The sequence below is a fragment of the Leucoraja erinacea genome, chromosome 28 (genome assembly GCF_028641065.1).
Source record: "Leucoraja erinacea ecotype New England chromosome 28, Leri_hhj_1, whole genome shotgun sequence".
Lineage (NCBI taxonomy): Eukaryota > Metazoa > Chordata > Chondrichthyes > Rajiformes > Rajidae > Leucoraja > Leucoraja erinaceus.
Window position 1 is genome coordinate 5213736 of NC_073404.1, and position 16169 is coordinate 5229904.

The 16169-nt window shown below is 42.8% G+C and overlaps 1 protein-coding gene across 3 annotated transcripts in view; it reads left to right on the forward strand.

The window, feature by feature from the left end:
* mettl16 (methyltransferase 16, N6-methyladenosin) overlaps positions 1-16169 on the forward strand; it is a 118692-nt gene that overhangs the window by 70639 nt on the left and 31884 nt on the right. For all 3 annotated transcript variants that reach the window (XM_055657571.1, XM_055657572.1, XM_055657570.1), the window contains exons 5-6: positions 4676-4791; positions 7912-8054. In XM_055657571.1, the coding sequence (XP_055513546.1) occupies positions 4676-4791; positions 7912-8054 (259 nt within the window). The remainder of the gene's footprint in view (positions 1-4675; positions 4792-7911; positions 8055-16169) is intronic.

Below are 16169 nucleotides of genomic sequence, written 5' to 3' on the forward strand. Positions count from 1 at the left end.
TGCACAGTTCAGATGCTTAGATATGATTAAAGTTTAATATTTAAACATTAAAAACAAAGTTTAAAACTAAAAACACAAAGACAATCACTCTGAAAAGGGATCCCACCTGAAACATCACCTCTTTGTTACTCCACCACTTTGTATTTTGCCATGGTAAACCAGCATCTGCAGTTCCTTGTTTTTCTACATTCATCTAATCTTACTCTTCTGTTTTTTTCCTAACATGAGATTTTAAAACATGTTCAGAAACAGGAGGGGACATATTAGATAGAGAAGAACTCTTCTCACAAGCTGAAGAATAATAACCAGAGAATAGAAATATAGTATATTGACAACTAAGTATAGGGAACAATTGAGGGCTTTCTTTATTGTCCAAACGTTGCTGATCTATGACGCAATAGGGCGATGTGAGCAAGCACGGAAACCTTTGCAAAATAATTGATGTGTAATTTATAATTTTGTTGGTTTATGTCTGGGTCTGTACCAGCGATGCTATTGCAAGCGAGATTTTCATTGTTTCTTTGGTTCAGATTGTCATGGTTCTTTGTTACATCTTTGCATTTTAAATCGGATCATTCATTCTAAACATAAACTCACCTTTTCTCTTTACCTATTCTTCAGGAAACAATGCTGCAATCGTATGCATCCCTCAAACAACCCCCAATGCTTCTTTGCTCAAATCATCATTTATTCATATTCTGATTTGTCTTGCATGATCACACTCATTTCTCGGACTGTGTGTGTAAACAAAATGAATTTTGTATTCGATTTCACTCACGTGAGATTGGTTGACTAATTGATTATAATCAGTTTTTCAAAAATAATTGACAGAAAAATTAGCCAAGTAATCACCTTTTTAGCCAGGCAAGGATATTATGCGTTAAATAATATAAAGCCCACATGATATAATGTTATTCAGATGTGCAAAAACTGTTAAAAGAAATGCTGACACTTTGAATTATTTGCTCCTCAACTGAGATATTTGCTGCAAATGGACAGAGAAGATTCTTGAGCTGCTTTTGTCTGATGATATCATCGTTTGCACCCAGTGAATATGTGGATTTAATTACAATATATATTTTTACAATTGTCGAATGAATGCATTTGACGTCTCTTTAAATTTAGTCTGAAGAAGGGTCTCGACCCGAAATATCACCCATTCCTTCTCTCCCAGAGATGCTACCTGAGTTACTCCAGTTTTTTGTATCTATCTTCCGTTTAAACCAGCATGTGCAGTTCCTGCCTATAAATGAATGCACATGTTTGCTTATTTTTTCTGTAAATGCTGGCATACTCTAAAGATTGATTTGGTGAACACCGTCATACAGTGTATCATGCTGGACATGATAAATGTAGACAGCTGTAAGATTTTCAGGTGGCTAATGTGTCAATAAATCAGACTATGTTTGTTTCAATCTGTCAGCTCGGCTGCACTGCATGAAATCAGTAGTTGGTGTCAGCCACTGCTGAACCTACGTAATTGCTGTTGAAGTTCCAAGGTTATTTTCAGGAATAGAAAAGGGGCAACTTCAGGAATAGAAACAGATGGGGAAATGGGAGTTGGGAAAGTTAATCTGTAGTCAAAGCAATTGTTTATAAGTACACTAAACTATAACGAGGATTTAGTGTCAGAGTTATAGTCATACAGCATGGAAACAGGCCCTTCAGCCCAACTTGCCCACACTGTCCCACCCACACTAGTCCCACCAGTCTGCATTTGGCCCTTATCCCTCTGAACCTGTCCTATCCATGTACCTGTCTAAATGTTTCTTCAACATTGCTTAAACGATTTAGAGGAAACAAGTGATTGAGTTCTGGTTGGAAAAGCGTGAATGTAAATCCAAGCAATACTACAGATGCTGAAAATCTAAAACTGAAACAGAAACTGCTGGAAACATTCAGCATGTCAGGCGTCATCTGTGGGAAGAGAAACCGAGTTGGTATTTCGGATCAAAGACACTTGGTTGGAACTGCAAAGGAGAAATAAGTGTTAAGTTGCAGGATGGGTGGGGGGTGGAAGGGGTGACCATGAGATAAGTTGCAAACAAGGTTATCTGGTCAGTGACTACAAGGGAGCACTTTGAGCGTGAGGGAACTGAATCAATAGTGTAGGAGCTGCGAGTCAGGGCAGGCATGTCGTCCACTCCCAGAGAGGAACAAGATTGAAAACAAATGAGCTGAGCAAATATCACAGGTGAGCGAATGATGCATAGAGAAATCAACAGAAGATGTAGTATTCAGTATTGAGAGTCCAGTAAAGGGCCTGTCCCACCAGCATGCGACCAAACGTGGTCGCTTGAGGCGTATGGCCTTGTGGGGCCGGTCCCACTTCGATCGGCGCAGGTGTATGGTGTTATGCGGGGCTGGTCCCGACATCGCGCGGGGCTCCATAAATCTTGCATTGTCCGAAAATCCCACGCGACAACGGCCTGTTGGCCCGCAGCCGCATTGAGGCCGTACTCAGCGCCTCGACGGGCATCTCAATGTCGTACGCAGCGTCTTGACCCATACGCAGCGTCTTGACGGCATATGCCTAGCGTGTGGCGTTGCGCGATGATGTCACCGCCCGGCATGCCGTTGCGTGATGACGTCGCCGTGCGATGTCCAAATTCAGTCGGCCCGCCTCCTGCCCAGCTGATTGGTGAGTATGATGTCGGGACCAACCCCGCACAACTCCATACGCCTCCGCGGTTGGAATTGGGACCGGCCCCGCGAGGCCGTACGCCTCAAGCCACCACGTTCGGTCGCGCTAGACGCATGCAATCGCATGCTGGTGGGACAGGTCCTTAAGTAGATGAAGTGCTGTTCCACAGCTTGCAGTCCTCGTTGTATCATTGCAAGAAGTCACAGACCAATAAGTCAGAGTACGAATGGCATCAAGATTTACAGTGGCAGGTAACAGGACAGTCATGATTGCCCCTGCATGCTGAATGGAGTAACTCAGCGGGTCAGGCAGCATCTCTAGATTAAAAAGAATAGATGACATTTCAGGCCAGAACCCTTTTTCAGTTCCGAACTGAAAAGTCACCTATTCTTTTTCACCAGAGATGCTGCCTGACCCGCTGAGTTACACCAGCATTTTGTGTTTATTTTCCATATAAGCCAGCATCTGTAGTTCCGTCTTAAACTGTTCAACGCCGTCACCCAGTCTGTGTTTAGTTTCTCCAAAGTAGAGGAGACCTCATTGTAAACATCATATGCAATGCACTAGATTGGAAATAGTGCAAGCGAATTGCAATTTCACCTGGTGAGACTGTGTTTGAGTCCCTGAATTACTTTAGAGATACAGAGATACAACATGGAAGCAGTCTCTTTGGTGCACCGAGCCCACGCTGACCAACAATCAGCCCGTACACCAGCACTATTCTTGACGCGAGGGACAGTTTTTACAATTTTATGAAGCCAATTAACCGACAAACCTGCATGTCTGTGCAGCATGGGAGGAAACCGGAGCAGCTGGAGAAAACCCACGCGCTCACAGGCAAAACGTCCAAACTCCACACAGACAGCACCCGTAATCAGGATCGAACCTGGGTCTCTAGGGCTTTAAGGCAGCAACTCCACTGCTGGGCCACTGTGCCGCCCTGAATGGTAGAAAGGAAAAGATGAAAAGGATCATTTTGATCTGACCTGTTTCAGTGGAATGTGTTTTAAGAACCAAGGCAGTTGGTGAGAACAGAAGAGTGGACCAGGGAGTCACAAATGGAACTGCTGAAAGGGAAGGAGTGGGGAAGATATGTCTGGTGGTGAAATCTTTACGAAGGTGATGGGAAAGAGCTGGAATCTCCAAGCTAAAGGAAATCGCTGAGGGAGGATATGGAGGGAGCAACGTTTAAAACAAGGAGGGTTCAACTACTTGTCATATTTTACAGTGTCATTCGGAGACGTTAAGAGATGATTGTTGGTCAGCCTTCCCTCCCTCCCCCACCCTCCCAGCTCCCCCTCCTTCCCTTCCGCCACTGCCCACCACCTTCCACTCCCCCCACCACCACTTTCTGCACCCCCCACCCATTTCACCACGCCAATATTATCTCATTCACTTTGATTAGCCAACATTTCCAGTGGAGTGTTTTCTTGTGAAAAGAAGAAAACTGTGAGAGTATGAATCAAAACATTTCCTACAGAATAAATGGGAACATTGTCCCACACGCAAGGTAAATGTTGTGACAACTGTTTTCAGACTAACATTGTACAATCAATAGATAGATTTTTTTCTTGTTGCATTAATCAACCTTGAAACTGCAAGATTTTAATTCACTAGCAGACCGCAGTCGTTTAATTTCTTGCATAGACGCTTTTGGGCCTAGACTACTAATTAGTTTTTTCATAGACTGGGCATTGCAGGCTTGCAGGTCTCTGCAAATTCAATCCCAAAATTTACACCTCATTTTCATACGCTGAATTTCTGAATAAACTGGTGATGTTTCATTGCGCTCATCTTCCAAACTGAATTTCATTTGGGTAATTTAAATGACTGCAAGAGCAAGAGGGAGCATTCCCCACATGCATTTTTCATTATAAATATGTTGATTAAGTATTTATTGAATGTTGCTTGGTGAGCTATTTCTGTCTGGCACTGGAATGTCTTGTAAAGAATGGTGTAGTAGAGGAGGCTTTACAACAACTTTACAAGAGTACAGTTTGCACTCCCAACTTTTTTCTTGTCCCATTCAAGTGGTGAAAGTGCCTCAGAAGACCTTGTTGATGGATGCACTGAAAGAGGAATCGGAGATTGTGTATGATTTCTGCATGTGTAACCCACCATTCTTTGCGAATCAAATGGAAGCTCAGGTAAATTCTTCCTAATCATTTACTTGCAAAAATATATTTTCCTAACTTGAACTGTCACTCTTTTCACTTTCAGACTATGCAGATGAAACAGCATCACAACTTGGAAAATATTTTTAATCTCAAATGAAAGACTGTTGAATAGCTTCAAGGGTTTATTTGATTTAAACTTTAGTACCTACAGAGTGTTTGCTCTAAAAGTGAATATTCTAAATATAGGATACAACTTTATTTATCCCAGGAGGGAAATTGGTCTGTCACCAGTCATAAAACACAGCAAGATCACGAAACCGCACTGAAATATCCTATTTCTCTTGTTATAATGGACCATGTCCGTTATTACCAATTGTCCGCTATAACCAAGTAAGGGATTATCAAATAATAGGGTATCATTGAACAAGAAGTAGAAATAAAGAACTGCAGATGCTGGTCAATGCACAAAAGGGTTGGAGTAACTCAGCGGGTCAGAAAGCATCTCTGGAGAACATGAGTAGCTGACTTTTCGGGTTGTGATCAGAAACGGGACCTATCCAAGTTCTCCAGAGATGCTGCCTGACCGATGAGGTGCTCCAGCATTTGCACTTCCTTGTGTCTCCATCACAACTGACTATGTACTTGAAATATTGTCCTTGCCAGCCAGAATCGATCAATTCTGCCAGTTCAGGCAAAAGGTCGCAGGCCTGAAATATTAACTGTTTCTCTTCCCACAGATGTTGCCTATCTTGCTATTTCCATTGTTTTGTTTTTACAGATTTCGAGCAACTGTAGCTTTTGTTTTTTAAATAATCAAACAAAATCCTTAATGATCCTTTATAAATAATGTTTAGATATTCCAACATCACCCATCTTAAGTGAATAATTCTCCAATGGCACATCAATTTAATGACTTGTCTCCTGCTTGATAAGTTAACAATCATGCTTTGAGAGCATTATACACATAGTATACAATTCAACTGAGAAGCAATAAAGGAAACAGTGCCGGATTAACTCAGCTGGTCAGTTCGCGTCTCTGGAGAACATGCATCAATGACATTTTGGGTCAGGACCTTTCTTCAGCCAACATCTCTGGAGAACATGGACCCGAAACGTCACCTACCCATTGTTCTCCAGAGATGCTGCTTGACCTGCCGAGTTACTCCAGCATTTGTGTCTTTTTTTGTAAACCAGCATCTGCAGCTCCTTGTGTCTCCACTGAGAGACATTGGGGCGGCACAATGGCGCAATGGCAGAGTTGCTGCCTGAAGGGCCTGTCCCACTGTACGAGGTAGTTCAAGAGTTCTCCCGAGTTTGCCCCTGATTCGAACTCGGAGAATGTCCGTAGTGGGTCCATAGGAGTTTGTGGATGTCTCGTAGCGGCTCGTAATGCTAACCCGGGAAACCCGGTAAACTCCGGTAAAAAAATACTCGTGATTAAAAAATATTGTTACTTTTTACTCGTACGAGCCGCTACGAGACATCCACGAACTTCTACGGACCCGCTACAGACATTCCCCGAGTTCGAATCAGAGGAAAACTCGGGAGAACTCTTGAATTACCTTGTACAGTGGGACAGGCCTTCAACAGCGCTTTCAGCGCCGGAGACCCGGGTTCGATCTTGGCTACAGGTGCTGTCTGTATGGAGTTTGTACGTTCACCCCCGTGACCTTGTGGGTTTTCTCCGAGATCTTTGGTTTTCTCCCACACTTCAAAGACGTACAGGTGTGTAGCTTAATTGGCCTGGTATAAATGTAAATTGTCCCCGGTGTGTGTAGAATAGCGTTATCGTGCTGGGATCGCTGGTTGGTGTGGACTCGGTGGGCCGAAGGGCCTGTTTCTGCGTTGCACCTCTAAACGAAACATCTAGTTTGACCACAATCTCTATTTTTTACTCAGAGCAAAGACTGAGTAAACAGCACTTGAATGCGTCGTGAACATATCTGTAGACTGGGCTAATGAAAGTGGAGGGGGTGAAGTAAGTTAACGGCAGTAGGAGATGGTAGATGGGAAAACTTAGTTTAGTAACTTGCTACAGAAAAATGCCAGGTATCTTGCACATAACAAAATGCTTTTCACTTTACCTCAGTACACTTGCCAATAAAGTAAAATATACTAAATTTAAAAAATCCTAATAAATCCATGCTAATTTTATATAAAAACTGCAAATGCCAGAAACTCTCCGAAGGTCGGGCAGGAATGTGGGGAGAGATAGGGTCGCTGTATCAGCTCAGTAACCCTTCATCATATCTACCTGATCTTGAAGATCAGAAGTCATGAAGTCTGGAAAAGTTTGATACTTGAGATATTGAAGCCAATATTGAGGGGAATCGATGAAAAGAAGCAAACACAGTTTACTTGATCAAATGGATATCAGATTTATATTAGAGCCGCATAAAATAAATGGAAAAAATACATAAAACATTGAATAGTACAACACAGGAACAACCCTTCAGTACAAGTTGTCTGTCTCAGCCATGATGGTAATCAAAACTAATCCCACCTGCCTGCCCATGGTGTACATTCCTCCATTCCCTACCTGTTCGCGTTCCTGCCTAAAACGCTCCGGCCTGTTTCCATGCTGTATCTCTAAACTAAACTTCCTTCTCAGTTCTGATGCATGGTCTCAAGCTAAAACCTTGACATGCACCTTTTTGTCTTTGCTAACCTGCTGAGATCTTCCAGCGTCCTCGGTTCTTTTATTCAACATTCCAGCATCTGCAGTCTCTTTTGTTGTCATAATATTTCCTTACTTTTGATTTTCTTGCGTTATTTACTGAAATGCCTAAGAATTGTGCGTAAGATAGACGGAGAATGTTGGAGTAACTCGGCGGGTCAGGCAGCATCTCTGGAAAAAAGCCTGGGAAGAAGGGTTCCGACCTGAAACGTCACCTTTCCCTTTCCACCAGAGATGCTGCCTGACCCACTGAGTAACTCCTGCATTTTATGTCTATCTTCGGTATAAACCAGCATGTGCAGTTCCTTCCTACACCCATTGTGTGTAAGGTGATGGTAAAGATGGCAAAGAATCCGAATAATAAGATTTATTTTCAGCTCTAGCCGATATTAATATGGCAAGAACAAGCTGAGTGACATCTAATGTGAACAGTCCACCGTGTCTTGACTTTAACCAGTGTTTTTAATTAACAGGGTGTAAACTCCAGGAATCCAAGTCGCCCACCTCCCAGTTCCATAAATACAGGTGGAATTACCGAAATAATGGCTGAGGGTGGAGAGTTGGAATTTGTGAAAAGAATTATCCATGATAGCCTTCAACTGAAAAAGAGACTGAGGTATTCTTCGTCATTTATATTTTGCTGTGACATATGTAAAGTTCAATGACTGTATGTTCCAGGCTGTTACAGTTTTAAGGTTTTCAGTGCAAGATGTTGCGCCACAATTTAATACCCATTGGATCCATGCTCGCAACTCCACTTATGTGTGATTTATTCATTTGACGGCTTAACTTGAACGACCTGAAAGAGAGCTTTGATAATTCCAATGAAAAACAACAGTGTGGTTTTACAGCCAAATCGCCTGCTCTGTAATTTCTTAGAGGTTTAAACAATGGATGACTATTTAGTTTAGTTTAGAGATACAGTGTGTAAACAGGCCCACCATGCCCGCGCCAACCGGCGATCCATGTACACTAGCACTATCTTACACACGAGAGACAACTTACCAATTTTATCAAAGCCAATGAACCAACAAACTTGTACATCTTTGTAATGTGGGAGGAAACCGGAGCATCCAGGGAAAACCCACACGGTCACAGGGTGAAGTACAAACTATGTACAGACAACACCCATAGTCAGGATCGAACCGTGTCTCTGGTGCTGTAAAGCAGCAATTCTACCACCGTGCTACTATGCTGCCTTAGATGGCCCGAAGTGTTGCACTGCTGGATGTAACAATAGGCCCAGCATGAATGTTAAATGGAAATCTTTTCAAATGTCCTGCCTAACAGTTTGCGTCTTCCCCTAAAGGCTCCAAGATTGCAAATCAGGGTTGTCCATCGTAAAAACTTTTTGTTCAGGGCATAATAAATCAATAATTCATAATAACTTTTCACATAAGTAATTTGAATAACCTCCAGGTTACAAAATCAAGACACTATAAAATAAGGCATTTCACCGCAGCCTTAGACTTTAGGTTTTCATGTGATCACTACCACGGCCTTTACACCAATAACAAGACATCAACAACTTCTATTTATGTAACATTATTTCAGTAGAAAAATATGCCCAAGCACTTCACATAAGTGCTAATTTTGAAACGGCATTTACATCAGTGTTGCATGATTAAGTAAAATGTATCCTTAACAAAGTCAAATGGGATTCAATCTAAAATCCTAGTCTTTAAAGGTTCACAAAAATCAGCTGTTCGGCAATATCATATCCAACTGAACTTAATAATCTCATAAATGTCCTTATGCAGTTCATTATCCAGATATTAAAGTTTGACTGGAAATTAATTAGCAAAGGATGAATATTTTACAAATAATAGATTCAGTTAAATGCCATGTAATTCTTTTATATGATTTTAATTCTAGGTTAATAAACTGCAGTTTTTGATGCCAGCAGCTGCCTTTGTGCTCAGTTTATGTTCAACTGTGACTAGTGGAATTTTCTGAATCATTACCCTTTATTAAGCAAATAACTTGTTCCCCAATTGACTAGTTGGTGCTTTTTGCTTTCTATATGGATCGAGGATAATGAGGAAATCATGATGTGCGAATACGTGCCACTAAAATTAAATTTTTAAAATTTAATATATAATGGTTATAATTTTCTTTATTTGCCTTTAAGGCCCTTCTTCAGCGCAGAACACAATATATAATATCACTTGGCCTTTTTTACTAGACCATGACTGTTTACCTTTGTGCAAATTTAATAACTGGAAAATGACAGGAATATCGAGTGAAACCATGACAGCATAAAATGTACAATTCTACCTGAAATGTTTGTCTTTCTTTTCCATCCCAGTCTGCTAATGAACTTGGCACATACTCTATTCAAACGTGTTCTAATTTTACCCTGTGCTTATTATTATCTATTATGTCTAGACATGTTCTTAGAGGTAGAAAAATTGGCAACAGTTACAAGAAATGTGAAAATTTGCCTGATTGTTGCAGGATTTGATTCCAAATTTAATAAATTTTGCGTCTAATGAATTGAATGGGTTTGCAAAATCTTAATGCTAATCCATCGAGGAATAATTTAACTGCTGACCAATCCATCATAAAAAACGTAGACTGGGGTGACAGCCGCAAATTTGATTTGATTCAAATGTAAATGAGATGCACGGTGAGCCAATACTTAAAGCAGCAGTCACTATCACTGTGCCTTACTTTATATATCTTTCTTCCACACCCCTTCCCCCAGTCAGAGCCATGTCTTGTCCCTAAGTATTTTAGCAACATCTTGAAACTGTGCATTTTATACAGTAGTACACAAGGGCACTCAATACTGCTTAAGTGTAAATCCATTAACCAGTTAATTTCATAAATATAGTACATATTAGTATAATTGATTGGAAATATGGTTTGGATATCAAGGTCAATTATTTTCAGCACGAAAATAGTACAGCATAAGACCAGGCCATTTGGCCCACGAAATTTGTGCCGGACATGATGCTAAGACAATGTTCCATAGTATGCTAAGATCAGGTCCCATAGTATTCCCCTGTGGTTTTTTTTTTAACTTTTCAGATGAATTCTAAGACTATTTCTTCATTTAGAGCAAAATTCAGAGAAGTTTCGCTACTGGATACCATGCAAAGACTACATTTTGTTTTGCACTGGAAAACTTCTGTAGATGCACCATGGAGAGCACACTGCCAGGTAGCACCACAGCTTGGTTTAGGAACAGCAGAGCGCAGGAAATTGCCCTGTGTTGTAGATTTAGCCCAATCCATCACACAGACCTGACTCCCCACCATCCACTCCATTTACACTTCCCACTGCCTCAGAAAAGCAGCCAACATAACCAAAGACTTGCTCCACTCCCAGGCATTCCTCCTTCTCCCTTCACCTGCCTGGCAGAAGATACAGAAACCTGATAATGCGCACGACCAGACTCAGGGACAGCTTCTTCCTCTCTGTTAAATATAAGACATAACATGTAGTAACTCAGCAGGTCAGGCAGCATCTCTGGAGAACATGGATAAGTGACATTTCGGATCTGACGAAAGGTCCCAGCCTGAAATGTCACCTATCTATGTTCTCCAGAGATGCTACAACACTTTGTTTCTTTTTTTGTAAATCAGCATCTGCAGTTCCTTTTTTCCACATCATCCCCTCTGTTATCAGGCTTCTGTACCTTAAGCTAGGGCCCTGTCCAATTCACCTCTACCTTGTTGAGGACATTGGACTTTGTCTACGAAACTGATACGCTACAAAGCTGCAAACTATTCTGCACTCTGTATCTTTGCCCAAAGATTACCTTTGCCTTACCTATTGTACTTGAGTTTGACTTGATTGTATTTATGTACAGTATTATCTGACCTGATTGGACAGCATGCAGAACAAAGCTTTTCACTGTACCTCAATACATGTGACAATAATAAACCAAAACATAAAGCATGTAACTCTGGCTGAGCTGAGCATTATAGCAGTGATACATTTCACAAACCAGCATATGGAACACAGTGAATTGTAACAGAATTCTCAGTTGTAGGTGGCTGTCATGCCACCTTTACATTCTACTCTAATGAAAGGTCAGAGATACAAATCTTGTCTGTTGCATCCATTTTGCTCAGAAACTGTACGTTGTGCGAATGGACATAAGGAACTGCAATGTTGGAATCTAGAGCAAAAAACACAGTGCTGGAGCAACTAAGCACATCAGGCAGCGTCAATGATGAGTTTCTCCAGCACTTTGTTTTTGTTCAAAACTGGACAAGTCTTTCCCCATATATTTTTGTAAGGACTCCCAGCTTTGTAATTCTACTTGTAAGCTCTTTGCTTAAACTATTACAGCTATCAATGTATATGTGGCTTTCATTGCAATTAAGTGGGGTTGAAAGCTGTAAATTCTTGCAAAATGTTACATTTCACTGTTGTCAAGTCAATTTTCCCCCCTTTATTTTTCTCATTGCTTCTATTAAAGGTCTTGACTCCTCACTGCCAGACCTTTAGTCAATTTGCTTTCTGGTATCTCATCCAATTAGTAATTCTCGTGTGAGGGTTGATTGTATTGGCAACTGTAGGTACAACCGGGGCAAATCCAATCCGGGTCCTGTCCAGTGTACATGTAACACACAAACAGTTGTGAGAAATGGCTGGAGATTAGGAATAATTACTGTAGCCATTATTTCTATCCTGTGGGTTGCCATCGACCCACTTAACCTAGCATGTACAAATCAAATGGAGATTCTAGATCTGAGTCTCAGCTACATGTTGTAACAATTACTTGAAAGCATATTGGAACAATATTTGAAGCATAGAAAGCTACTGGTCCATGAGTGGAAAGCAGGATTGTATGATTATTGTTTAAGAAGGAACTGCAGATGCTGGAAAATCGAAGGTAGGCAAAATGCTGGAGAAACTCAGCGGGTGAGGCAGCATCTATGGAGCGAAGGAAATAGGCAACGTTTTGTCCCGAAACGTTGCCCATTTCCTTCGCTCCATAGATGCCGCCTCACCCGAGAGTTTCTCCAGCATTTTTGTCTACCTTCATGATTATTTTTGATAATTCTATCAGAATGCCAGTACGGATATGCTGAGCGAAATGTTGCCTTTTGTGCTATAAACTGACTGCAGCTCTCTGATTCAGATTGTGATTCAGATTCAGATTCAATTTTAACTGTCATTGTCAGTGTACATCTAGAGCAAAAAAATGCATTTAGCATGCTCTGGAAGAGCGACATCAAATGATTTGACAAATCATAATAAGCGGGGGGGGGGGTGATTGGCAGTCTCCGAGGTACGTTGTTTTGTAGAGTGGACAACAGCCGCCGGGAAGAAGCTGTTCCTCGACCTGCTGGTTCAGCAACGGAGAGACCTGTAGCGCCTCCCGGATGGTAGGAGGGTAAACAGTCCATGGTGGGGGTGAGAGCAGTCCTTGGCGTGCTGAAAGCCCTCCGTAGACAACGCTTCTTGCAAAATGTTACGAGGAACCGTTGTCAAGGGCAATTTTCACCCCCTTTGCAATGCCTTCCGGTCGGAGACAGAGCAGTTGCCATCCATACTTGATGCAGTTTTAAGATGCTCTCGATGGTGCAGCGGTAGAAGTTCCCAGGATCTGAGTCAGATGGACCTTCTTCAGTATCCTCAGGAAGAAGAGACACTGGTGAGCCTTCTTGATCAGAGTTGAGGTATTGTGGGTCCAAGAGAGGTCATCGGAGATGTTGACTCCCAGGAACCTGAAGCTAGAAACACGTTCCACCTCCGTCCCGTTAATGTGGATGGGGGTGTGCTTGCCGCCTCTGGACTTCCTGAAGTCTACAATGAGCTCCTTGGTCTTCTTGGAGTTAAGGGCCAGGTTGTTGTCAGCGCACCATGCTGCTAAGTGCTGGACCTCCTCCCTGTAGGCCAACTCATCGTTGTTGCTGATGATGCCAATCACCGTTGTAACATCAGCATACTTGATGATGGTGTTAGTACCATGTACAGGTGTGCAGTCATAGGTGAACAATAGTAGAGGAGGGGGCTCAGCACACAGCCCTGTGGAACGCCGGTGTTCAGGGTGAGGGTTGAAGAGGTGTGCTTGTCTAACCTCACAGACTGGGGTCTGTTGGTTAGAAAGTCCAGTATCCAGTTGCAGAGGGAGGGGTCGAAAATCGAACCGAGTTTGGTGATCAGTTTTGAATAATGGTGTTGAATGCTGAGCTGTAATCGATGAACAGCATTCTTACATAAGTGTCTCTGTTGTCAAGGTGGGAGAGGGTGGAGTGAAGTGCCGTTGAGATGGCATCCTCCGTACTCCTGTTCTTGCGGTAGGCAAACTGATAGGGATCCAGTGTGGGGGGTAGGCAGCTTTTGAGGTGTGCCGGGACCAGCCTCTCGAAGCACTTGGTGATGATGGGGGTAAGTGCAACTGGGCTGAAGTCGTTGAGGCTTGCCGCAGTGTTTTGGCACTGGCACGATGGAGGTGGTTTTAAGGCAAGTGGGGACAACTGCTTGGGCAAGTGACAGGTTGACGATGTCAGTCCAGACGTCTGTCAGCTGCGCAGCACAGGCCCTGAGCACGCGCCCGGGGATGCACAATGTCTAAAACGTAGGGTGCAGGGTATAATACTGATGAAATGCAAAATGAGGCGGCACAGCAGAACTGCCGCCTCACTCACAATGCCAGGGACCTAGTCACAGGAAGAAGGTGCATACTGCACCCAGACATCGCCAACCCAGGTCAGGATTGAACCCGGGTCTCTGCCGCTGTGAGGCAGCAACTCTACCAGCTGCGCCACTGTGCCATCTTTCAACTTTGTTGCCGAATTTCACGAATGATATGTTGATCAATGGGAGATGACTCTACGGGAAATGGATATAAGGAGACGATTAACAAGTACAGAGGAATTGCTAGAGCTTACAAAAATGGCACAGCAGAGGTGATATTTCCGTAATCCTAGTCAAATTGGTCCTATCGGGCTTCATTTAATATTAAAAATGCCATCCAAGACAGCTGGAGTTTGTTTTAATTTAAACTTTAAATGTTACGTGATCCTTCATCAGTTTCTCCTGGGTGCTCATGTTCTCCCTCGCTTGCCAGCGACGTACTAGTTACTAGGTTAATTGGCTGTTGTAAATTGCCCCAGTATAGGTTGGTGGTGGGAGAATTAGGATGGCGGGTACTGAGTGATCAAAGGGATGGCATGTCCCCTCTCTCAGCATGTCTGCTCTGTTAGACTACCATCTCCCCGTGAAGTGTCTGTTACTAAAGTGTGCCTGGTTATAACATTTCAGTCAACGGAGAGTTTACTTTGTTTAACTAAAATTGTTGGACAATTCAAATTACAACTCTTTAATCCAATTTTATATAATTGACAGCACTCGTTACTGGAAAATGTTACTTACCTGCTGATAGTTGAGCTAAATTGCTTGGTGTCCATTTTTTGCTCGTGGAAAGTGTGGTGAAAACGTCAATAAATGTTTTTCTGCGATTGGGGAAAATAAGTGTTCGGCACGGACTTGAAGGGCCGAGATGGCCTGTTTCCGTGCTGTAATTGTTATATGGTTATATGATAGCATATAAAGACTGGCTGAGAAAATGATCGATTTGCAGATGGGATTCTGGACTCTGTAGCCGAAGGCGAGAGTTTTATTGTCACGTGTCCCTGATAGGACAATGAAATTCTTGCTTTGCTTTAGCACACCAGAACATAGTAGGCATGACTACAGAACAGATCAGTGTGTCCATATACCATTGCATAAATATATACACGCATGAATAATTAAACTGATAAAGTGCAAATAAACAGATTATTGGCTATTTATGATCAGAGTTTAGGCCGAGCTGAGTTTAATAGCCTGATGGCTGTGGGGAAGCCATCCACATTAACGGGACGGAGGTGGAAAGTGTTTCTAGCTTCAGGTTCCTGGGAGTCAACATCTCCGATGACCTCTCTTGGACCCACAATACCTCAACTCTGATCAAGAAGGCTCACTAGCATCTCTTCTTCCTGAGGAGACTGAAGAAGGTCCATCTGTCTCCTCAGATCCTGGTGAACTTCTACCGCTGCACCATCGAGAGCATCCTTACCAACTGCATCACAGTATGGTATGGCAACTGCTCTGTCTCCGACCGGAAGGCATTGCAGAGGGTGGTGAAAATTGCCCAACGCATCACCGGTTCCTCGCTCCCCTCCATTGAGTCTGTCCAAAGCAAGCGTTGTCTGCGGAGGGAGCTCAGCATCGCCAAGGACTGCTCTCACCCCAACCATGGACTGTTTACCCTCCTACCATCCGGGAGGCGCTACAGGTCTCTCCGTTGCCGAACCAGCAGGTCCAGGAACAGCTTCTTCCCGACGGCTGTCACTCTACTCAACAACGTACCTCGGTGACTGCCAATCACCACCCCCCCCGGACACTTATTATTATTTATTCAAATCATTTGCTATGTCGCTCTTCCATGGAGATGCTAAATGCATTTCGTTGTCTCTGTACTGTACACTGACAATGACAATTAAAATTGAATCTGAATCTGAATCTGAGAAGCTGTTCCTGAACCTGGTTGTTGCAGTCTTTAGGCTCCTGTACCTTCTACTTGAAGGTAGTGGGGAGATGAGTGTGTGGCCCAACACAACACAACACAACACAGCACAGCACAACACAACACAACACAACACAACACAACACAACACAACACAACACAGCACAACACAACACAACAGAGCACAACACAAGGACCTCCAAAAAAACAAGCTGGTCGGGGTCTGAAGAAAGGTTCCAACCCGAAACGTCACCTATT